The following is a 24,175-nucleotide window of genomic DNA, read 5'->3' as shown; positions in this document are numbered from 1 at the left end:
ATTCGTTTGCCTATGCCACATACACATGGCAGCCACTGTGTTTGCTCAATAAGTCAGCCGTGGGGGCGTCCACGGGGCGTATACTCGATGCTAGATGTGCACATCGCTGACGTAGTCGCCTCCATCCACTCCAACCACTTCATCCACTTGCCACGCGAGCCGTCGTCGTTGGCGGCGACAAGGCAGCCGAATGTGTCAAACGGCAATAATCAGTCCCAAGGCGAAGCCAGTTGACAATGCTCGCACATCCTCGCTAACAGGCAAGTGAAGCCATTAGAACTGGCAGAATCTCGAGGCACTGAGGAAATGTTTTTTTTGGCACCCGCTTAGGCTTATTGTACCACGCGGCGTATGCGTAATATGCACAGCATCCCGAGCCGTCGGCAGTTTGCCATACATAAACTTTTCGCCCGCGCCGGCTGACATGGGTTAAGGCGTTGGGTTCGACGTTGAGCCCCAAGGAGATGAGGATGACCTCGGGCTCCGTCCGAGCGTTAACATAGCGTCAGACCCCTTGTCGCTGTCACTCGGATCGTCTTATCAGGCGAATTGAGCTCTCATTCGCACGCAGCAAATAAGTTCGCAAAAAAGAGAAGTAAGTGGGACGGAAAAGCGCGGAAAGCCAGCCGAAGTGGAAAATACTCTAGATACTTTCATGTATCAATCTCTTTCACTACTAAAGTCCTAGTTCGATTGGTTCGGTAAGCTGTTGCCTAATTCATGTCGTTTGTTTGAGCTGCCACTTACGCTCGAACAACTAATCGCTCACAGGTTGTTCCCAGGCAGGACTCTCGCAAGGACACGTAGACAAATTGACAGGATCATGCATCTATAAATAGGGGGCCAAATATAGGGACACCAACTCGGGCATTCGGGAGATTGATTGAATTTCTGGCGCAGAAGGAGTGAGGGCTGCCACCTTAGTTGCCAGGTTAGTGTAGATAGTGGAGGACCCCTTGGAAAGAGTGCGAAACGGCGGCGGTGCCTATGTACACATGTCTGTGGAGCAGGGGGCTGCCACATAGGATCTCAGAAGTACGCAGATACACAGCTACAGAGATACACAGATACAGAGATACACAGATACTGAGATACACAGAGGTAGAGTCGCCGTTTGACTGCACTTGATGAAGTCGACTAAATTGACTTTATTGTTGTGCAAATAGGCACTCGCGCTGCTCGTTAAGTAGGTATTATAATAATATATTTACATACATGGTGGAGAGGGGGCGGGTTCTTGTGCAAACAGTGCGTGCGTTCGCCTGCCCGTCGCACTTAAATGTTATAAATAAATAAAACATGGGCATGCTGCGACACCCAGCAGCGCTATAAATATTTCATGGGCCCCCAAACGCACAAAGGGGCTTTGTCATTTGAATAAATAATTTTCAATAAGGTTTAAACAAATTAAGTGTAAATTGAATTAAATGCCCGCCTGCAGTGCCTGCAGCTGCGAGTTTCGCGTCATGCGAACCAAACGGAATTATTTGCCTTTCAGATTTTCCTTCCTCTTTGTGAAGCGAATGAAAAACTGCCACTGCCTCGTTTTGCGCGTTGCAGAAGGGCTTTAAATGTAAGCCACCGCAGTTCATGCACTTTCAATTGTTTGTTTTCCCCCCCTGGCAATTTAAAATATAAATATTGTGTTTGGAAACAATAACGATACCTTGAAACAATCATGTGCATAATATGTCTGAGGTTGAAAAAAAAACATGGGGAAAAGCATATTGTAAATGCCAAGTAAATTTTAATTACACCTGTCTGTGGAAAAAGAGCACAAAGCGCAGAAAATATGTGAAATGGAAATTCTTGCATAAATTATGCAAATATGGCTTAGTTAGCCTTCGAACTCACTTCTGATAAAAAACATAAGCTGGCAGAGCTCAGCGCATAAAAACAGTGTATTTACCAGCAAACAAATATATGAATTTACATAGTGACCAGCGAAAAAAACCCACTTTTGCCAGCAGAAATAGTGATACATTTTTCCAGCGAATTCTAAAAATATTTCCCGCACTTATCAGCCATGAAACGCTAATCATTCGTACCAGATTTAGCTCATCTGTTGCCATTGACACTCGCTTATGATTCCTGAAATGTGTTTTGCCGACTCCATTGGCTTATTTTGGCCACCCATTTCAGAGCTTATCTAGTTATAATAAACCGAATGGAATGGCGCTTTATGAATGAACCTCTTTGTTCATTACTCTGGAGATTGTCAATAAAAATAGCAATTGGCCATTCAGTTTATTTGCACAATATTGGCTGGTATTACAGCAAAGCTTCTTCGGGTGAAATGACATGTGTACGAGTATATCTGAGTGAAATTAATCTTTTGCACATGAACAAAGTGTGCTGGAGATAATGTGATAATATTTCGCCCGTTAGCCCAATTCTGTTTATGCTTCCACATGATTAATTTGAAAGGTTTGATTAAACGGCCAAGCGTAAATTTCATTTTACGAGCAGGAGCATTACAATGAATTTGTAAACGGGTATATCGCAGAAGGTTACCCATGGCCGGTCATTAATCTTCGGCGTTTTAGCTGAGTTTTCACGCATTTGCACCCAGACATCAGACCCACATCAGGCACATAATCCAGCCACTGCCCAAATACCCAAACACCCAAACACCCAAATACCCAAATAACTGAATAACCTAATACCCAGTTACTCAGTTGTATAGGTATTCACATACCCCGCTCGGTGGAAACAGTTTCGACTGGGCTGCGAGTGCGTTTAATTAATATTAATTTGCATTCCATGGCTCTGAAACTGAAGCTGTGTCGACGTGTGACTCCCGGGGGCTTGGAAAGAGGAGCGCGAGGAGGTGGCCAATCCATTTGGGACCCAACAAAGTGATCAATGGACCCAATCAATGGCAGTGGCACGTCTGAAAAGCGCGAAAAGGCTGGGAAAATATCTCTTTAACACGATTTTGGGCAATGTGTCGCAGCTGTCAGTATTGATATATTTGTTAATGAACTTAATTTAAACTTTATTATTGAAAGTTAAGTACTGAAGTACAAAAGTAATGCTATCATTATTTTGCTTGAAACCCTAGTGCTGTTTTTTAATTTTCCCACCCAGGGTATCTGCTAGTCGGCACACCACATACTTATGTTCATGCTCGCCTTGCGGCTCTGCGCAATTTTTGATTGCTTTCAATGGCGCTTAAGCTGCCGCTCCCCGGCGACTGTATCTGTATCTATATATCTGTATCTGTATCTGTATCTATATCTGTCTCTGTATCGGTAACGGTATCTGTATTTGTGTGTGTTTTGGGCTTACTCGACGGGCATTTCGGTGTGGGTGTGCGCCTTTTAATCGCCTCAATAGATTTGACATTCAGTTAACAGAACACTTTATTTCGCTCACTGTCTGCGGCAGCCAGAGTTTTTCGAGCACTTTGGCCACTTGGCGGCGCTTAGCGGTGCGTGGCTCATAATTTAACTTCTCAGCGGAAATTCCCACAAGCTGCTCCCCCTCCCCTTCCCACCACGCCCCATTTTAGACCCGCAGCACCTACAAATTATATGCACACGGCAGAAGACAGCGCCCGAAAAAAGAAAAATACGAAATAAAAGCGAGGAAAGCAATTTGAAAATTTACGACATTCTACACTCATTACACCTTATGGCTTTTCACGTTTTTCTATATCAGCTTTGCCCCCCTTTTTTTCTGTTTTCTTGGTTTTTGGCCAAGGCGGCGGTCTGCTGGTGCCACGCCCCCTGCGTCCAGGTGCGCCCATGCGAAATTCGCGTACAACTTCCGCGCGACTTTTGGGTTTTTGTATGCAAATTTCCATTTTTTGTTCCGACGCTTTTCTTTTTGCTCATCTGTTTTTCGCCCTTGTGCTGGGAAAATTTCGCTGTTGTCGTCGTCGTTTATTCCTGACTTCAGTTGACTTGGGCTTGGCTTAGAGCTGTCCGAAAGGAAAAACTTATAACAGCACAGTGGCGGAAATTTTCCAGTCTTATCGCTAGTTTGCTGTTCGAAGAGTGTGCGGTACAGGTGCCACCCCCTGGGCTTTCCACCCCCCCGCTTTTCCTGCCCAAAGTACAAGTATTTGCATTATTATTGCTGGCTCTTTTTTCTGCTCCGGCATCGGGGAATTACCTATACTCGTAATGACCATCGGTCGGTTACTCCGTGGCTTTCGTCTGCTGATGGATGACTTCCTCCCGGTGGAAATTTCGCGATCATTAGGCACCGAAGTTCTGCTTAAATGGGAAAATTAAAACGGACGTGGGAAAACAACGTACAAACGTAGCTACATTTAATGCAGCTGGGGAAAATGCTTCTGTGATTCTGCCCTCCAGAAGTTTGGATTTTCACAAGGAATATCGAAACAAAATTATAATAAAATAAGTTGGAATTTCGTGTTTAACTTTGCATTCCTTTGTCCGCAGCTTTCGCTTCTTTGATTCCCATCATTTGCTTATTCAACTTTTTTATTACACTCGGCGAAAGTTGGGCGCCTAAAGCAGTTTCTACAACTTATTCAGTTTATTATTATTACTTCCTTTACGGAATTTGTGTGCCATTTGTATAGATTTGGTGGCCAGTGGCTTCATGATTGGTTTGAAAATACAAATGCACCCCCCTTTTTCTGCCTGTGCACTCATTCATCCACTTTAGTGCCGTCGAGTCTTGTTCTCATTGTCGTCGTTATTTGTTGTTGGACTTGTAAGTAGCTCAAATGGGGAAAATGGGCGAAAGTGGGCCGGGTATAACGACATCGTTCAAGTTGAAGGACATGACTGAATTTCGGTCGCTGTAGTTTTTGCTCCTGCTTTATGAAATTCAAATTGCAAATGGAAAATAAGAAGGTGAATGGCGAATGGCGAACGACGAACAAGAATCAGTAATGAATTCTCAGGTCTGCTTTACGGAGCGTAAAAACTAATTAATTACATGTGCAGATTGTGATAAATTCCATTTACCGAGCTCCTTTCACTCTAATTATTCATTTTTATTGCATTTGCCGCTTCATAATACCATTTCCATATTTCGCCATGGCTGCCACAGCTTATGGTGTTCCACCATCGATTTCTTGGTGGGATGTTGATGACACACTGGTGACCACAACAAGTGTCCTTGCGCCACTTTTGCCCACCCACCGCAGTCGACAGAAGACAGCCTCTGCACTGCACATCTGCACATCGTATTTTGGAGCATTTTCTATTTATATTCATCGGCCCCCAGGGGTCCTCCACCCCCCGCAACCACCCCCCTACCCCACAGCATGCACTCTATAAACAAATAGAATTATGCGCTGTTTGTTATTTTTAATCACATGACATTCACGCACTTTTCTGACGCCTAGTTCTGCATGAATTATCCAGGGGAGGTGGCAAAATATGCTTAAAAGCTACAAACTGAAAATTTATTTAAATAAATAATACTACATAGTTGGCAATCCATTACCAAACAGCCACTGTGTGCATCCTCTGCCACATATAGTGCATAATGAAGACATCGTTGCACTCACTTTGATCTCACCCCAGTTGCAAGTTGCAAGTTGAATTCATTTGAACTCAAGTGGCGAACAAGAGAGTGCCAAGTCCTTATAATTAATGCCTGCAATTGAGCTTGACCCAAAAATGTGTGCAAATTATTTTAAGATGCTGCCAAGGGGTTTTCACGGGAAAGGGGTGGGAGCTGACAAGTCTTAAATTGCGAAACTCCAAGCCGTTTGTCTGCGAGATTTATGGGATGGGCAGGAGGGTCTAAGTGGGTCAATTGGTATTTCTTGTGAATATTACAAGAATTTATGAGCTCCAGGAATTAAGAGGATGCTGCCATTTGCAGCGGTAAATGTGCGAGGATAAAAGGCTTAGTAGCAGGGATTTATTGTTGACGTAAAAAGCTTAAATCAACAAATATTTTAGCTCTCATATTTGGGTAATTTTTCATTCTCTTTTTACAAAAAGTTCGCTGAAATTAAACGTGTAAGCAAACTCAATTTTCCTCTGATAAATCAATACAATTTGATTTCTCAAGAGTTCTTGGAAACGTACTTACTTTTTTCTATCTCTTGTAAATAAATTTGATTGGCTTCTCCGCTTACCTGGAAATCGGCATTGTAATTTCATTGTTTTCATTTTCTATCAACAATAGCATTATTAATTCTTCAATTTTGAACGAAGAGCAGTTAAACCACCCAAAGTGTAACCTCAGTAAGTGGAATGTTTTCGGCATGAATCTCAAAATGGATGCGGAATAAGTTCCTTCCAGAATAAGTTGTTTGATTTCTATATCTCAAAGGAGCTCACTCAATGTGCTCATCCTCATTAATGCAAACACTTTTGACCCAGTTATGCGAAAATCCTTTCACTTTTTGCCAGCTAAAGATAAAGTATCTTTCCATCTCCATCCACTTCCATTCCCATCACTCATTTTGCGACTACTCCAAGTTTTTGAGCAGCGAGTCGCTTCTGTTTTGCTTTGATATCAAATGCATTCACGCTTAGTTTTGTAATTAAAACTGTAATTCAGCACAGATACTCGTTGACTGGCTGAAGGGGGGCGGGGATGTCATTAGCATGTAAATGTATGCGTGACGGGTGGAAAACCCATTCAAGGTGGCCCAACTACCCCACAACCCACACACACGCCATTGCAAAAAAGGAGCCTGCTTCTGTTTGATAAGTGGGAAAAGTGTAAAAATTTCGTTGCATACTTGCGAGCGTCGAAATGAAATTGCGGCTGCGACAGCTGGCACGAAAATGAAAATGAAACCGAAAACCCTGTGCTTGTGTGTGTGCTTGTGTGCGAATGTGGATGTGAATTTAATTGTGACACCCACACAATCGCACGCACACAGGACACGATAAACGTGGCCATGGTAACAGTGGTTTTAAGCTTCATTTTATTAAAAGAGGAAAATACGACTTTGAAGGCTATGCTAACATGTTGCACATGCCAAGTATACATTTGTTTTTAGCCAAATTAAGTCAGAATATCAGTGAAAAAAGCTGTTTGATAGAATGTATGGCTTAAAAAGGGAAAATGTTCATGTCATGGATTATTGCTTATGCAAGCCAGAGCAAAATGAGATGCACCATGGCGTGCTTAAAGTGCTAAAATGCTTATTTTAATTTGTATTTTTTTTTGTAGCGTTGCATGAACATCACTCATCCGCAGAAGAATTATACAATTCCTGGCTCCAACTGTAACGAGTTATTCGACTACTATTTTTTGGTCCTTGGCTGTGCTTTCACGCGCATTCTGGGCGTCCTGGTGGCCGTCAGTCAATCAGAAGATGGCATCGCCCGTCGCCAACTTGGCAAGAAAGTTGGGCCAGTCCTGCGGCTTTTATAATAATTTCAAGTGCTTACGCTTGAGATGTATGTACAAGTTATGCGTACGCGGTATGCGGGCCCACTGGCACACCGCATCTGTATATAAATCGTTATCCTTGTAACGCCTTGTCGCCTGCCGGTCGAGTTTCGCACTCGGGCTCAAACGCTGCGCCTTTGCTCGCTTCCTTCCTGGCCAACTTCCTGTCATGGTTGAAGCGGGTTGGGACTGGGACTGGGATTGGCCCTGCCGATTGCTGTATAAACATTATGGCCCGATCCCTCGATCCCTGCACAGTGTTTGCCATTTCTGTATTTTATTCGAGACGACGTGCAGGAAATTTGAGCAGAAAATGAAAAAGGAAAGAAAATCCATTTACGTAATTACTTCCAGTTAACTTTTGCCCCGCTGTTCCTCCTGCAGAAGGATGCGCGCTCGGTTCCTCATTGAATTATTGAAGAATTGCTTACTCGCTTATTGGAAATCTGTTTTCCTCCGCCGGACTGCCACTAGTTGAGTTAAACCCCCAACCGATATCGATTACAGTACAGCCGAAAGTTTCCCATTTTCCTGGACTTCCGACAAACGTTAATTATATTTGGCCAGAAACATTTTTTACGAGGGCTTCATAAGCGCAAAGCGAACTCAAAATATTCTGACCATGTTGCATTTAATTATTCTAATTTATGGTTCACGGAATATCCATCATCGAAGTCGCTTACCAAGTTGTTACTTGGACCCCGAATCTGTGTTCATAAGCAATCTTTCTGCTGATGGAAATGGGAAATTAATGGCCCACAGGCGTTTCCTCTGAGCGAAACTCATTAAGGCCACCTATAAATACCGTACATGTTCTGGTAATTACCAAAAAATATCCCTATAATGTGGGTTAGTTTTGAGCTGATTAAGGGTTTTTTTATTTGAAATGAAATGTATTAAATATTGCCTACTTTTATGCAACTTCAGCTAAGCCCACTTACAAGCTCAATATATGCATTTCTTGGAAATGCCACCATCAAATAGAATAAGACGCTCACCGAGCAACAGAAACCAACTTGGCTTAACTCTTCTCCTTCACTTACCAACTTTCAGTGGCCCCCTTGTCGCAAAAGTGTTTGCAGACACAGCATTTAATAATGTAAGACTGCCCTAAGACCTGCCGTTCTGTAATTACACGCGAGTTGGCCAAGAACCGAGGGAGGCACGCCAACAAAAAGGACAAAGCCAAGGAAGAACCAACAGGACCAACAAGTTGCCAGCCCAATCAGGAACTCGATTCCCAGGAAGCGAAAGCAGCAAAACGGCAGCCGTGGATACCAAGGCGCTGCGCAGCTCAGCCACTGTGAAGGTGACGTCGGCGCCCCCCCCGCTGACGACGACGCCCCTGACAATTTGTCAGCCGCCCCCGCCCACTCCGCCCTACCAGCGGCTCACCAAGGCGCTGCAATGCGATCCGCGCTGCGGCCACGAGGTGAGTGCAAATTGAAATGCCTGTGGCGGCGATTTCGAAATCAAGGGGTCTCCGAGTCTCCAACTCGTATCCAACTCCCGTCTCCAGCTGGGTGGCCCACTACCCCACTTGTCCACTACCCCACTGGCAGCCATTCACCTGTGCATTTGTAGGTGTTCCTGTTCGCCGCGTGGCCGCAATGGCTCGGTTAATGTCAATTACCCCCGCCATTAGTCATGCCGCGCGGTGGCAGACCAACTTTTGAAATAAATTTCGAGTAAATTGGAGTTACGGCGTTGGGAGTTAGGGAAACGGGTAAGGGAATATATAAGCAAACGTTATGATTTGATTCATAGTCAAGCAGGGACAACACCTCGTATACGTGATATGCTTCGTACAGTAAAGTTGGCAAATTTATCTGCTATAATTTAAACCAAACAGATAAACAGTATTTTTGTAGTTAAATAAATTTCATTTAAATGAAGTGCATTTTTATGTTACAGCCCAATCAAAATTAGTGCCAATAAATGAGGTAGCTTGAAAATTGTTCACACCCAACATGAAATGGCGCTTAGATAATTTTCCCATGCCAAGCAGCCAAGTGCCGTAAAAAAGCAAATATCCTGCGCATCCTGTGTGGTGTCGCATCCGTGAGAGCTGCAAATTGTTATGGCTGAGTTTATACTCGCATTGTGTCGCCAACTTATTGTGCCAGATTCGCGTGTCCTTGTGCATGATGAATTGTATGTCATAAACAAGTGCGTTTTCAATGCAACCTGCAATGCAAAAGCGGGGGTTACCCCAACACTCTGACGTCACAGCGAAAGCCAGGTTATTGTCGCTTGTTGTTCTTGGGCCATGTTCCATGTTCCGTGTAGGTGTGCCCCGCCCCTGCGCGTGTGTGGGTGTGTTAGCTAATACACAAACCCTCTGCTGCGGCGCTGCAATTATGCATGGGTTCAAGGCTAATTTGCTTGTGCAGCAGCGGTGTTGTGGTGGTACACTGGAAAAAATTCACACACCTTGTGTATTTTAATCTCATTCTAAAAAAACTTTCGCAAAACAAAAACCATGCATAATTGAGGCACCGTATGTGTTTATTAATATCTCAGTATTGTACTTGTAGTATTTGTTTTTAGCAAAAAGTTGCTTCGATTTTTTGCCAGTGCCCCGCGGATTTGCTGTCTTTGTGTGAGCTCGTTCGACGCCTATTTGAGGCTTGCGATGCAGAATGCGCGTGTGACCGAACGCAAGCTATCCGCATTACGTATACGCCGCGTTGCGTTCCTTAATTAGCGCCCGCTCGCCCCTCTCGATGTCTCAAAGGTGGATTAACGAGCAAAAAACACCGCGAAAGCCAAGAGCTGAAAGGAATGGCGAGCAACAAGCCAAAAGCAGCGGCAGCGGCAACGTCAACGTCAAGTGCAGTGCACAGTTCAAATTACATTAACAAAAAGAGTGCCGCACTTGACCTTGGCTAATTGCAATACCTAGAATTCTTGAACGGAAGGCTCCGGGTGCTCCGAGTGCATAAATTACAGGAGCGGTCAATGTTAATTGCTGGAACATGTGTACTTTGGCGTATCAAATAATCGCTGCCTCGGATTACTTAACCTTAGACCAAGAGCCTTGTCCCTGACGAAAGTGTTCCGGAAGTGCTGCGACTTTCAACATCAGTTTGTTGAAAGCGCAGCTAGAATTTCTATTAGTTTCTCTAGAGGATTAAGAGCACCAAGAAGGCACTGGTACTATATTAACTATTCCGAAACAGGTAACCATCGGCCGTCGCATTGGCCTCTACAGATTCTGTGGCGACATCGGACGCGGCAACTTCTCCAAAGTGAAACTCGCTGTCCACCAGCTGACGCGTGGTAAGTCGCAGAGCAAGAGGCATAAAATCAGATTAGAAAGTAAACAAAATCATAATGACTTACAGACAAAGTGGCCATTAAGGTGGTGGACCTGGATCGGGCCGGACTCGATGCCAAGGCGCTGCGAATGCTGTCCAGCGAGATAGCCACTCTCGAGTGTGTTCACCATCCAAATATACTGAGGTGCAAGGGAATCTCAGCTCTATTCTATGTGGGTCCTATATTATTCGTATGCATTGCAGGCTTTTCGAGGTGGTCGAAACTCTGGGCCGGGTCTACCTGGTCACCGAGTGGATTCGCGGTGGCGAGCTGTACAACCACATCACCCAAGGCGGTCCACTGAGGGAGATTCATGCGGCTCCCCTGCTGAAGCAGCTCCTCCTGGCAGTCAAACATATGGTAAGTCCATCGTACAATTACTACAGAAACGACCCAATTAATGGTGGCAAATATAATTTAATTGTATCTCAACCAAAAATCAATATTGCCATCTGGTCATAATTCATGTTAAATCTTTCACAGAGAGATTTATGGCCTATTTAATATTAATTTGCATGCGTGTTTATAATATGCAATTAATTAATTTCTGCAAAATTAATGGAATCGATTCGCACTTGCAGCACAGTCTGGGCTACGTGCATCGGGACATCAAGGCGGAGAATGTCCTGCTCCTCTCCGAGGATCGCCTCAAGCTGGCCGACTTCGGTTTCAGCACCCAACTCATCAATGGTACGGGTGAACGAGCAGTTCGCTTCGTCGGCCATCTAATCAATTTCATTCGATTTCATTCGCCTTGACAGGTGCCAATCAAAAGCTCGACACGTTCTGCGGATCCCCGCCGTATGCGGCGCCCGAGCTCTTCTCCGATGACCACTACATTGGAGCCCCCGTGGATGTGTGGGCCCTGGGCATCCTGCTCTACTTCATGGTGGTCGGAAACATGCCCTTCCGGGCACCCACGATTCCCGGCCTGAAAGCGGCCATCCTGAAGGGCGACTATCTGCTGCCCGGTCAGCTCAGCTTACCCTGCATAAGACTTATACGTAAGTAATAATAAGTTATAGATAATAAATAAAATTATGGTTATAACCAATATTCCTTTTAGAACGCATCCTGATCCACATACCCGCCCAGCGGCCAACCATCGACGACATGCTGAAAAGCCAGTTTGTGACCTGTCCCAAGCTAAGCGCAGAACTCATGCAGTGGGAGATCAACCAGCACAGGAAGCCGGTCAAGAGGTCCATCTTCTGGGTGCGCAGCAAGTCCCATCGGCTGCGCAAGTCCGCCTCGCTAAGGGATCGCTATGCGGAGGTGGTCAAGAAGCCGGCCATCAGCATGAACACCAGGCAGCAGGACGAGATGTTTGTGCAGAACTTCCTGCAACCGATCGAGATGGGTCACGAACTTTTGGCACCGGCATCAAGTCAGCTGAAGGAGCCACAGGCCACCGAGCAGGCAAAGCGTCCAGCCAGGAGATACATGTTCTGTGGCAGCCTCAAGAAGAAGGTCACGCCCATGGAAACGGAACCGGAGAAGCAGCTGGCCAACGGTGGGCAGTGCGGTTCGGCCAAGATCAATCCGTGGAACGTGGAGGTGGCCGACGATTGTCCCCTGTTCAAGAACTACGATGCGGAGACGGGCAGCTGCGTCATGCTGCCCACGAGCACCGAGGATCTGAGCCAGCTGGGAGCACTGGAGTTCGAGGCGCGGCAGATCCTGGCCGAGCTGGGCCTGACCTCTGAGATGCTGATCAACGCCAGGCAGAGTGGCCCCCGCTCCGACATCATTGGCGCCTACAGGATCGTGGTCAATCGGTTGCAGAAGCAGTCCTGGCTGGCACGCAAGCACGTGGAGATGGCCCTGCACAGCGAGCCCAAGGCGGAGAAGCGGATTGAGAGATCGTGCTGCATACTCTAAGACATCCGAAAATAGTTGTTGAATGTTCATATTACTCTCCTGGTTCTGCTGGGTCTTGAGTTCCCCGATGGGAAGGCAAACTGGGGGTTTTGAAAGGAAACTGAGGTTCAATGAACTCCAAGATGGATTAACAAAAAGTAGCTCAAAAGTCCTTCCTTTCTAGAGGCTAGTCCATTTTTATCAGCTTTCAATATCCAAGGTTGCACTGTAAACTCCCAGTGCTTGATTGGGAACCATCAAATTGAGATTAGAAAAGTTTATAGTGAATACAATAGAGAATTTACCCTGAATATCTAAAAATGATGGATAAAATGCTACATTTAAATGCATTTGAAAAGCAAGCAACAAAAATGGTTCACTTATAGAAAGAACTGTCTTCTGATTTGGTCAGATCCAATTTGTAGGAGAAGTGGATACCTTGATCTGCAAATCCCAGTTTGCCTTTCTGCGGGAATTAGCCCGGAAGAACAGAGGTCAAGCCCAATTAGTGTCAATTTGCCAGCTGCGTAGCCGCGTGTTTCTTGTTAACGTAGTTTCCTACATCCTCATCTTGGTTACTCATTCGAGAAAGTTCCTTGGTTCGTGTAGCTTGAGTTGGTCCAGCCGTTGAGTCCAGAGGCGGATAGCAAAGTTGATATATACATATATATATAGATATATACATATAGTCCAAGTATTATGTATTTAGTTGTTGGTCCATTTTTGAGCATATACAGACGAATATACGAAAGGAAAATGAATATTACGATTACAAACATATAAATACACACTGGGCTAAGGCGATTGCCTCGATCTCATCGAGTCTTCAATGTACAACGTTGCATAAAAATGTTTAATTGATCATCAAAAAGCGGTGTGTGTCTGTATGTGTCGCTCTGTGTGTGTGTTTGCCAAATTGTCTCCCGTGGAGTCAATCGCGTACAATAAAGCAGCATTATGAATCGCTAAGAACCGCATTCGTACAAATCGTAAACATACTAAAATCTAAATCTCAACCACTCGTCTAATTATGCACTTTAGCCTTAGTTTATTGCATTCGCAGCATCTGCAGGGGGCTCGGCCTCTCGCCCCACTCGCTTCTTCTCCTCGTCCACCATCTCATCGGGTGCTCCACTTTCGCCTGGCTGGGTTTCATCTGTTCTGGTGCGGCGCAGGCGCTCCGACTGCGTCCTCTCAAATGGCGGCGCTCTCACTGGGCTTTTTGCCGCTGCCACTGGCGCCGCTACAGCCGGCGTCGCTGTCCCTACCGCTCTCTTCTGGAAAATGGAGTGAAATTATTGAGTGAAATCAGAGTGGAACTGCGGACTGTTGATTCAGACTGCGATTTAGGCACTTTCAGCAGCACTTACCAACTATGGCAAAGGAGTCCGAATCCGAGGTGCCCGCAGGCCAATCGATATCCGGCATGGTGGGCCAGTCGATGTCCTCCGTGGTGTCCCAATCGACAGCACGTGCTTGGCTGATCTCGAAGAGAGCCGGCGAGCAGAGGCTGAGCACCTCCTCCTTCAACTTGGTTAACAGGGCCTCGAAACTATCACTGGTCTTGCAGAGGAAACAAACAGCCAGCGAGGGGTCCATGGCGGAGAAGCTTAGGCGAGCAGCATGCTTTTGATGGTAGGTCTCGTCGTAGTCCTGTTCTGCCGCAGCTGTCTTCTGCCCCACGACACCCGTTCTTTGCGTTGTATGGGGATCTAGGTAGAGAACCTCATCATCCACGTAGCCCAGGAAGTACAGAGCCTGGTTTGGTCGACCTCCGATCATGCCACAACTACTCTCTAGTTCAAGGCAGCGCTTTAAGGCAGGCACGTATAGCGGGTTAATGTCTGTGATGCCCAGGCGTAGGGGGATTATGAGAAGCAGTGGCTTCCATGAGCCTCCTTCGCGACATGACGAATCTACAAGGTGTGCAATCTTGTTAGGGACATTTTCGAGAAATTCAGATCACTTATCACACTTACATACGTCATCCAATACCACTGTGCTATCCATGGCCACGTGAATTGCCAGAGAGCTCCAGTCATCGAAGCGCACTAGTTTTCTGTAATGACCAATTGATTAGCCCAGAAATCCACCATATTAAGCACAATGTTTTGGTCTTACTTGAGAATCTGGGCTACTGTATTCGGCCCCAGCCACTCGCCTACCGCTTTGTTCTGGGTCTCTCCCATCTGGGCGATCTGGTGTATGGAGTAGTAGCTATTCCTCACGTCTTCAAAACGGTTAACAATCTTGAGGTAGGTGGCATCACGGCAGTCTGACGTCCAGAACCAGTCGCGTCCCAAATGTAGATCGATCAGGGCCTGGGCGAGAACCATCTGACCACAGCGCAACATGCAGCCCCAGCCCTTGTCCGTGGTGAGCTGGACTTCTCCCAACGGCGAAAATCCGTGGCGGTATGTGCACCACAGCCGGGACTGAATGTCGCGTCGGATGAGCTCGAGCTCTGTAAGAGGAAAGGGAGTTTTTTATTTAAGTTGATTAACTAACCATCCATGATGGGCTTATCGATGACAAACGGGAAACCCCGTATGACTCATATTGACCAATATGCTGGATCGGTACCCCTATGACACCAACCCAAAAGGCCTCGTCTTACCCTGTATGGCGTTGTACTTCTTTCCCAGAACCCAGACATCGGTGTTCCTGCGGGGAATGTCCTCCGGCTCTCCGCTGCCCACCGCCTGGCCAACGGCGCTGGCGAGGACGCTGTCTGGGCCCAAGTACGCCTCGAAAACGCTCTCCATGATCCGCGCTAGCTGGTCGCTGAGCCCAACCAGCATCTACTGCCCGGTGCGCTGGCAGAAGGAGAAGGGTGTGCACACCAGGGCCTCCGCTGCTCGTCTGCGGGTTAATTGCCTTCCAATGACGTTTTGTTTTTCGGCTGCGCCTTTGTTTTGGCCTTTGTTTTCGCTGGCAGCAACGGCAATGCTCCTGCTTCTGGCCCGAGGTCACAGGGCTTTCATTTGTTGTTGGCAGTGACGGGCGCTGATTACAAACTATGCGATAACCAGCATTTGATCAGTCTGCGGCTCGTTTGGTTTCGTTTATTTTCCTTTTTTTGTTGATTACAACGCAGTGACGTAGCTGTTAGTATGACCGCATCTGATAAGTTATTTTACGGCGCAAAAATATCGAACGTTGCACTTAACATGGGAATAACATAGGAAATAACAGTACTTCACCAAAATGTTAATGAAATATGCTGGGAAAAACAAATTTTTGAATATTTCATTATTATTTATTAATTTTATAAACAAAGTATGATTCAGTAACATTGTTGAAACTGCAAAATTGCACTAGCAGGTTTTCAAATTAGCTACGCTACCTTGAGCGCGCAGAATTTGTTGTTTAAGTCGAAGAAGTCGTTTTCCGGATCCGCATCCTTGACCATTTCCGCATTGGGATCCGCGGTGGACTCCTTCAACTCCACTTTTCTGGCCGCCTGACGCTGCTTCTTTAATCGCTTCTTTTGCATCGCCTTCACCGCCGTCGGGTCCACCTCCAATCGCTTCCAAGATGGTATAAACTCCGCGCACCAGTCGTACAAATAGCAATAGAAATCGAACATCATCTTGGAGTCGGGCAGCAGAAAGTTCTCCACATGGTAGCGGACATCGGCACGATTCCTTAGTACATCGTACATGTTGTAGAGGAAAGCGCCGCAATAAAGCTGGTTCATCCTTGGGCTCAGAAGCGGAAAATCCAGAAGGGAATTGAGCCCATTGAGTTGATAAACCACAGCCTGAAACTCGGCAAATGCGTGGATAACCGTGGTGGAGTACAAATCAAACTTTTTTTTGAAGATCTCCTGCATATGAAAATGCGGCAGCAGGCGTTCCTGTGTTAAATAGCAGTCCGACTTCGGTACGTGAGCCATCCGTTCAGGAACAGAAAGCTCTAGCAGAGCGGGTTTGATGCCGCGCTTGATTCCCTCGGCAGCTTCCTTATTTCTCACTGCTCGCTCTGCCTTCAATGTCTTGCCAAATCTCTTGTGAAAGGCTTTAACCTCTCTTTCAGCAGGGATTTTCACGTCGATGGTTCGTAAGACAACCAAACTGAGGATCAGCGAGTGCAGATGCAGCAAGTCACAGTGCTCAGAGCGATGTAGCCAGTAGATTATAGCCAGAAAGTACAGCCTCAGATCCTCCGGCAGCTGATCGAGCTTACCGAACAACTTCTCCGTCTCCGCATGAGGAGCATTGTCCTCCAATACAGCTCTTAAATGCCTGGCATCCGGCGAAAGAGGATCAAACGCATAGGCAGGCTTCTTTTCAATGGGCATCTTGACATACCTCACGTTCGTCACTCGGAGCACTCTGGTGAGGTAGGTGAGATAGGGCACTGTCGAATCCTCCATATCCAATTGTGGCTCAGTTTCCTCGCCCTCCACGTGATGTAACAAAGCGAAGACGTAGTTCAGGATAGGTAGGGCCAATTCATTGGAGTCGTGGAAGGGAAAGTGCTCGATCTGTGGGTTGTTGATGTATTTGCGCAGGTGCATAAGGTCCACGAGGCAGCGGGGCAGGTGAGCGGGGTATAGTTTGTCCAGAAACCATTGTGGGAAGAGTAGGGTTTTGTCTTCCACTTCCAACTCAAGACCTTCATCCGTTTCCTCTCCCTCCTCCACATCGTCACCAGAACAAGCCTCTTGATTTTCGCCTTGGTCTTCTTCCTGCTGCTCCTCATCTTGGTTCTCAGCTTCCTCCTGATCGTCGCCGTCTTCCACTTCTGATATGTTTTCATCGCCGCTTACCGAATTTTCATCGTCACTGCATTCCTCTTCGCTGACGGGTTCTATGTACGGAAAAGCATTCTCGTAGTGCTCTTCGAAGAAATCATAGGCGTGGCACAACTCATTGGAATAACCAGAAATGGCTGCATTTACTTGGGACACCAGTGAATCTCGCTGGTTCTGCAAGAATATTATTTTCAGTATGAATCGGACATAGATATTTTAAGCAACGAACCTTTTTCAGTCTCGACAGCACTTTAGCCAAAGCAGACTCCGCCGTTTCTTCCTTCAGCCAGGTGAGGATAACCTGTATCCGTTTCTGTTGGAGCTTCAGTTTGCGGCTTCGTCCTGCTTTGCCCATTCCCGAGGCAAAAAAGTTCTTGAAGGCGCTGCGGGCTATATAGTCATTGCCCAGGAGGGCGGCAAATAGCGGTAGCTTTTCGGGACTCAGAGTTCCTCGTCCGCAGAGATGGGACACCCGGTAGATGCAGCAGTCGAGGTACTTGTAGGTCTTGGAATTCCCTTTTGGGGCTGCTGTCTGCTCTGTGGTTTGAATACCAGCCACAATCTTGTTGGCCCTGGTGCGCTTCTCCACATGCTTGGCCTCGCAACGTCGTAGATCCCGGTTGTCCTTCTGGTTGCTGTTGTTCTGGTCCTTTACCTGTTTGGTGAGCACCTGCGGCCCATGGAATCGTTTAATATATGCTGGTATGCAAATAATGTATGCTTTACCTTAACAGTTAGCGTGATCAGCGGGATGTACTTGACGTTGTGGATGTAGAAATCCGAGTCGTACGAGAGCACTGGGCAGTTGAGTTTCCTGGCCAGAGCAGCCAGCTCGTCATCCGCCTCAAAGACGCACCTCATCACCGGTACGCCGCAATCGCGCACTGCATCCACGAACACCTCCTTGAGGTGCAGGGGAAACAGCGTGATGGAGGCATTGGGATTTATTTTCTTGATCACGGAAATCTTGTTCCGCAGCCGGGTGCCCACGGTCCTCAGCTTGCGCTCCTCGTACCCGCCGTCCATGAGGACATAGGGCCGAATGTTGCACTCGGCCAGCACTTGGAAGAACTGCACCACGGCGCGGTAGAAGTCGTCGTAGTCTCCGCCGAAAGCGGAGTAGCTCCCGGTCACATCCTTGTACAGATTGCAGGACAGGTTGTCGCCATCGATGACCAGCGCGGTGGAGTGCAGCTCGTGGGGCTTCAGGTAGATCTCCGCGCGCTGCGCTATGTAACTGGTTAGGCCGCGGACTCCCATTTCGCAGGTCCTTGCTGATCCGCCTCTTTTTCGCGCTTTCCTATTTTCCTTTTTTCCGCAAACTTCAAAAGCGTGCTAATAGTGACTTTCGTTGGCAGTGCGATACTATCGGTAAACATCGATTCTTCAGCATGACCGTTTGCTGACATTTGGTATATCTGCGCAATTCATTTGGTATCTAAGGTATTTCCCGCAGCCGGACGGTATAACTCGGCGATGTCGCCGCGGTCACACTCTGTCCCGACAATTCCAACCCGACGCTTGTCTGCTCTCCGCCCGCGCATCAAACGTCAAAAAATCGTAACGTCGCGAGTGCTACGGAGGCCAGAAGGAAAATTCGCCAGCAATTAGCAACACTTGGACTGCAAAACAAGAGGAAAACTGGGAAATATACGAGCACAAACACACCGAGTGCAGTGGAAATCGAAATCGCCATTGAATCAAAGAGCGCGTGCATATATACGGGTTCCGTTGGTTCCGTTCCGTTTCTTGTCGCTTTTTCTTGCACACACTTTACCACTTTACCTTTGCGTCTCTCGTTTCGTGCGTGCGTGAGTGTGTGTGTGCGCGGAGTGTGGTGTGCGTGCGTGTGTGTTGTTTTTGTGTGTTCGTTTAACTAAAGCACAGGTAGAAGGAAAAGCAACGGAGAAAAGAAAACCATGGGCGAAATATGAATATGAAATTAAGTAAATACAAGGCGACAGCAGCAGAAAACATCCAGTAGCAACGAAAAACAACAACAACACACGTTAATAACTTAACTTTGTGCGTCTTTCGTCTGCGCTTCACATAGTATTATTTTTCTCTTGGATTTTCAACACAAAAACACCATGAGTGAGCGAGCGAGAGCGACGATCGTGATCACCGTATCGTGAATGAATTTTTGTCAGTGTGTGCGAGGCGTGCTCTACGCACACACACAAGTACGTAAACAACACAACCACACACGGCCCATCGATCACCTGTGTGTGTGTGCGGCATTTAATAAATAATTGTGTGCAAATAAATGTTCCAAAAAGAAATTGTTAAGCCAAACCAACCAAAAACGTAGATCAACAGTGCGAAAATTCGTCCTCGTAATTTAAAACAGACGGTCTGAAAAGCGTAAAGTGCGTGTGTGTAGAATTCGGAAATTCTTCTGGAGGCTTGGAGCGTCGTTTTACGGATACGAAACATCTATACTTGCCTCTTTGCCTAAAAAGGTGAGTTCAAATCAAGGGAAAATCGCTTTCCCATTGGCCAAGGCCGTTCCGGGAAATCTGCGAGTGGTCTCTGCCCACGTTTCCTGTCTTCCGCACATTTTCACACGTCCTGCAATTGCAATTTTCACCGATTTCCCAACTCTGCACCTCTTCTATGCAGGGCGATTCCCACGCCTCTTTTTCAGGGCAGGTATTCGCAGGTAGCCGCCGTGGAAAAACCCTCGGGAAACCCGATAAACGAGAGAAAACCTCCGTTGGTGGGCCGAGAAAACCAGAAAAAATAGAAGAATTGAAATGTTTTCCCTGACTGCTGAAACAGAGAAAATCAGGCGAAATTAGCCACCCGCTGATTCCAGAAAATTGCTCGAATAATAGGAACATCTCACTGGGGGAGAGATAAATCATCGTTATTATCATCTGCAGTTGCAATTTGGCACAATTTCGATATGACTGTGCTCCCATTTGTCCGTCGATTATGTAATTTTCGCCGCTGTGCCGCCGAATCAGGTTGATTTTCCATATAAAAAGGGGGGCTTTGGTGCAGAAATACATATATGCCGACGATCTGGCGACCGCCGACAGTTGCCAGCAATTTCCGGCACTTTTTGGCAACTGGAAATCGAGCACAAAAGTTCATCCCAGGGCTTGGAGAGCATCAAAAGGCGTAGCCATATTCACCCCATTCCAAACGCATTTCCCAAAGTGTTTTATAGTTTTCCTACAGCTGTTGCGACTGCGATTTTAACGATTTTTACTGGTAATCCGGGGAGGAAATGAAGTTACTGGCGGCTCGACAAGTTGATACCACTTAGAGAACTGGTTCTAGGACACTTCTAAAAAGCAAATATCACAAAGCGTGATTTTATTAGTTTCTTAAACCCCGTCCTTCCAATCCCTAGAACGGCATTTCCCTCTTCCCTACCCAGGCGCATAATACCCTCGTGTACCCTGTAATCAGTGGGCACCATAAAAAGAGTTTGAATTTCAAATAAAATCCACTCTCCGACACACACACACACAAGTCCACTGGGGAGCAGCTGCTGTTTGTCTCTTTGTGTTTGGGTCTCAAATGACACTTGCCAGCGTTGCTGCTGCTGCTGCTGCTGCTGCACATAATTCCGAGTTCTGGGGAATTTCCTAGTAGGAAGTGCAGGGGCCACAGCGAAAACACCAGCAAACACATCGCACTTGACGACTGTCTATCCATGGCTGGCCGTCTATTGCCGTCCCATTCTGGAAACGTAAATAGAGAGTCCCGATAAAGAGCGGTCCCTAACTCCTAACTGCCCCCAGTTGAGATGCCTGTGACCCAGCTAGAACGGAGTAGGTATAGGCGTTCAGTCGGAATTGAGTTTGAGCATAATTAAAACATTTGCTAAGACTGTTTCTAATGTCACATGGCTATGTGTAGGTCTTCAAACCTCTGGTATCTGGTTTTTCGCACTTGTCCCGTTGCCATTTCCTGGCTCGTACTCCAGTTACTTGCCGCAATTGAGCAATTAAACAATTGTCTTTGATTAAATGTGCAAATTTGTCTAATGTTCTGCACTGCGCGTCTGTGCACAGCGGATGTGCCCGCTTAAAGCTGCGCTCAAATTGCGCGCGTAATTTGTCACTGATCTCACTTTCTCAATTGGCGATCTCTCTGATTTCTGTGATTCTGATCTCCGTCTGGCCAATTAGGCGTCATTATGCGGCAGGCACGCAGCGACCGTTAGATGGAGGATGGAGCCATTGCAACAGTGGCCAGAATAATAGCAACAACTAAGGAAATAATGGCCCATACCTTTGCCCACCCATACCCATCGAATGCTTCTTGACCTACAAGCCGCAACAGGCCGCCTCTCGCGTTTCCTGCCCGTTTTCATTTACTGTTAATTATTGTTTAGGAAAAGCAGCATTGGCCAATAAAAGCTTGCAAACAATTTCGAATTTCCAAATTGTTTGAAATGCAGCCCAGCTGGCAACAGAGAAATAGAGCCAGCCAAATCAACCGAAAGCCAAAACGGCCATAACAGCAATCTTGCTCGCACATTCATAATAGGCGAAACAGAGGCGGCCAAAAAAGTAGGGGTGTTTCGAAAAATATATTCCCATATTGTTTGTAGGATCTTAATGAAATTTAGGTTTCGTGCGAGTAAATAAATATGTACCATAATTATTTAGATCTGAAAAATCCAAAATTGTTGCATTTATTGTATTTTGAATTTATAACAATATTTGTTACTCCTTAATATGCCGAGCCCTACTGTACGCATACACACAGAATCAACAAATAAAGTAATTATTTCCTTTCACATGGCGAGCTACCTCCAAAATCGGAAAGACATAAAGAAGAATATAAAAAGCGGAGAAGCCCCAAGACCCAAAAATAAAATCCAACAAAATCCGCTGTCGGCGTCGATTCTTTTGTTGTTGTTTCTGCTGCAGCGGCCCCAACACGTGCAATTGCGAGCGAGCGAGAGGGGGCGAGTCGAAGCGAGACGAAACTAATAGAGAAGTAGTACGATTCGCTGAGGAGTGAGGAGTGCGGTGGCAATTTTGCATCGATCTCCCACTCAACGGGCAAAAACGGAGCTCCATGTGAGTGATATGTGTGTGAGTAAGGCCCAAAGTGAATGAATGGCACAATCCGTGATTGATTCATGCAGAAATAGATGACTAAATTCGCTTTCGGCCCATTCTCATATCCGTTAGCTGGCCGGCCACTCCTTTTGTCCAAGTTTGGTCAACCAAGTTGGCTCGTTCTTTTGCCATTTAATTGATTCATCTACACCAGCAGATATCTGAAATCTGAATCGATCCCAAAATGACACCCAATTTCATTGCTATGTGAATGAATACGGTTTTTTTTTATCACGTGTATGTGGGTGCGAATACGTCGTCGTCTTACGTTGTAATTTCGCGACTCTATGTCCGTCCTTGTCTGTTGCTAATAAATCAAGACCCATGTTCATTTTGCACAACTTTGGATACCCTAAAAAGTCTTGTCAATCTCAATAATCATTCCAAATGGCTTTCAGTGGTTATTTGTATTTTGCATTCAACTCTTTACTACATTAAAGTCTTAAAAGCTTTCAAAAGTGATAACCACATTTCTAATAGATATCTTGATTGATATCTATTTTAAGTAACCCAGCTCGATACCTTTGATCGCTCACACTTATTAATACTTATTTACTCATATTTATTGTATCGTCATTTGGTCATCGTCATCGTCACATCAGTCATATCTTTGGCCAGGGTAATCCGTATTCGATGCAGCGCTTTGCTTCTTGTGCTCGCTAGTTTTTGCCATTTATGCAGCTACCGTGGGGCGCTTACGTCATGGGCCGGCTTGGTACATATTTGGCCATGTTTTACTGTTGTCAATTGGCTGCTATTTGTGGGCTAAATTTCTCGCTGGCGTCAACACAAAATATTGAAAGTAGGCAGTGTAGCGCGCAGCAAGCAGCTCGGATTGAGTTGAGTCATTATCTTTTCTTTTCTCGAGTTGTGAAATTTGCTCCCGAATACCGCGGATGCGCAAGTACATATGTACGAGTATGTGCTCTACACTGCTCTACACATTTTCTCAATTAATAATTTCGAGCAAGCAGATGGAGGGAGAGATGGCCGTACATATAGCCCCATATATCATTGCCAAGATCATCTATTGGCCTCTCTACAGCTGCGTCTCATATAGCGACACAATGTGTCTGAGCGAAATCCGTTTTATCCGTGGCATTTATTTACTTGTCTGTCTGGGCCAATTTCATTGGAAAATTCACTTTTCGCTAAACAATTTCCATAATGCAATAAATTTGTACAAATAGCCCTGTTAATGGATCGCATCGATCTGCTTTACAGTGGTATTCTGACCTGAGCATTGTTTTGATTTGCTTACGCCAATGCAGTGCTCGAAATAAATCGAGCTACATTCATGAATGAAATAATGAATGGGAATGGTGTTATGAACTTAGGATCGAATGCGGTCTACTTCTTCGCCTTTTTGCGGTTGGTTTTGTGGTCTGTGACGTCAGGTGATAATAGAGTGGTAATCAGCGAATCTTTTTGAAGGGTTGTTACCTCATTATATTCTATGTATTTATGATTCTTAGTACAATTAACTGTTCGTAATGTTTTTCATCAGAGAACTGGGAAAAATTCCAGAACTTTAAAGGTCTGTGATCTCTTAAATGGAAAATGATCAATGCCAAAGCAGTTTACAAACCTTACGCATTCTATGAAATATTTATAAAATTTCCCCCCAACGGAACTGAGTAGTCATTATTAACCTGCCAAATCCATTCGCCGGAATGGATCCCACTCATCATATCGTTATCCAGAGCAAACAGCTGACTAACCCGGCGATCGCCGAGGGGCTCCTTCAACTACATAGACGAGGTTCCCGACCGAATGCCTGTGGGTGGTGCAGCTTTTCATAGCC

General features: G+C 46.0%; 4 protein-coding genes across 5 annotated transcripts in view; 2 read left to right on the top strand and 2 right to left on the bottom strand.

Annotated features, from left to right (window-relative positions):
- The first annotated feature begins 8,462 nt into the window (after positions 1 to 8,462).
- LOC6526379 (serine/threonine-protein kinase MARK2) lies at positions 8,463 to 13,519 on the top strand. The gene is made up of 7 exons (XM_002087462.4): positions 8,463 to 8,776; positions 10,527 to 10,626; positions 10,692 to 10,809; positions 10,869 to 11,025; positions 11,247 to 11,355; positions 11,427 to 11,669; positions 11,732 to 13,519. The coding sequence occupies exons 3-7, from the start codon at positions 10,754 to 10,756 to the stop codon at positions 12,544 to 12,546; spliced, it is 1,380 nt and encodes a 459-aa protein (XP_002087498.2). The 5' UTR covers positions 8,463 to 8,776; positions 10,527 to 10,626; positions 10,692 to 10,753; the 3' UTR covers positions 12,547 to 13,519.
- Positions 13,210 to 15,649, bottom strand: LOC6526378 (cysteine protease ATG4B). 2 transcript variants are annotated; one of them, XM_039371717.1, is made up of 5 exons: positions 15,143 to 15,649; positions 14,647 to 14,989; positions 14,505 to 14,584; positions 13,896 to 14,441; positions 13,210 to 13,799 (listed from the first exon to the last, which is right to left on the bottom strand). In XM_039371717.1, the coding sequence occupies exons 1-5, from the start codon at positions 15,324 to 15,326 to the stop codon at positions 13,720 to 13,722; spliced, it is 1,233 nt and encodes a 410-aa protein (XP_039227651.1). In that variant the 5' UTR covers positions 15,327 to 15,649; the 3' UTR covers positions 13,210 to 13,719. The 2 variants fall into 2 exon arrangements, with proteins under 2 accessions (XP_039227651.1, XP_002087497.1); XM_002087461.4 differs by having other exon boundaries at positions 13,210 to 13,802; positions 15,143 to 15,647.
- A 113-nt stretch (positions 15,650 to 15,762) lies between these two features.
- Positions 15,763 to 18,657, bottom strand: LOC6526377 (protein asteroid). Its single transcript, XM_002087460.3, has 3 exons — positions 18,011 to 18,657; positions 17,514 to 17,954; positions 15,763 to 17,458 (listed from the first exon to the last, which is right to left on the bottom strand). Exons 1-3 carry the CDS (start codon positions 18,542 to 18,544, stop codon positions 15,863 to 15,865), a joined length of 2,571 nt encoding a protein of 856 aa, XP_002087496.1. The 5' UTR covers positions 18,545 to 18,657; the 3' UTR covers positions 15,763 to 15,862.
- A 107-nt stretch (positions 18,658 to 18,764) lies between these two features.
- LOC6526376 (protein Star) overlaps positions 18,765 to 24,175 on the top strand; it is a 28,820-nt gene continuing 23,409 nt past the window's right edge. Inside the window, exon 1 of the mRNA XM_002087459.4 lies at positions 18,765 to 19,746. The gene's annotated coding sequence lies outside the window, so the exon portion shown is untranslated. The remainder of the gene's footprint in view (positions 19,747 to 24,175) is intronic.

This window comes from Drosophila yakuba, chromosome 2L (genome assembly GCF_016746365.2).
Source record: "Drosophila yakuba strain Tai18E2 chromosome 2L, Prin_Dyak_Tai18E2_2.1, whole genome shotgun sequence".
Taxonomy (NCBI): Eukaryota; Metazoa; Arthropoda; class Insecta; order Diptera; family Drosophilidae; genus Drosophila; species Drosophila yakuba.
This window is presented reverse-complemented; position numbering and strand designations above follow the sequence as displayed.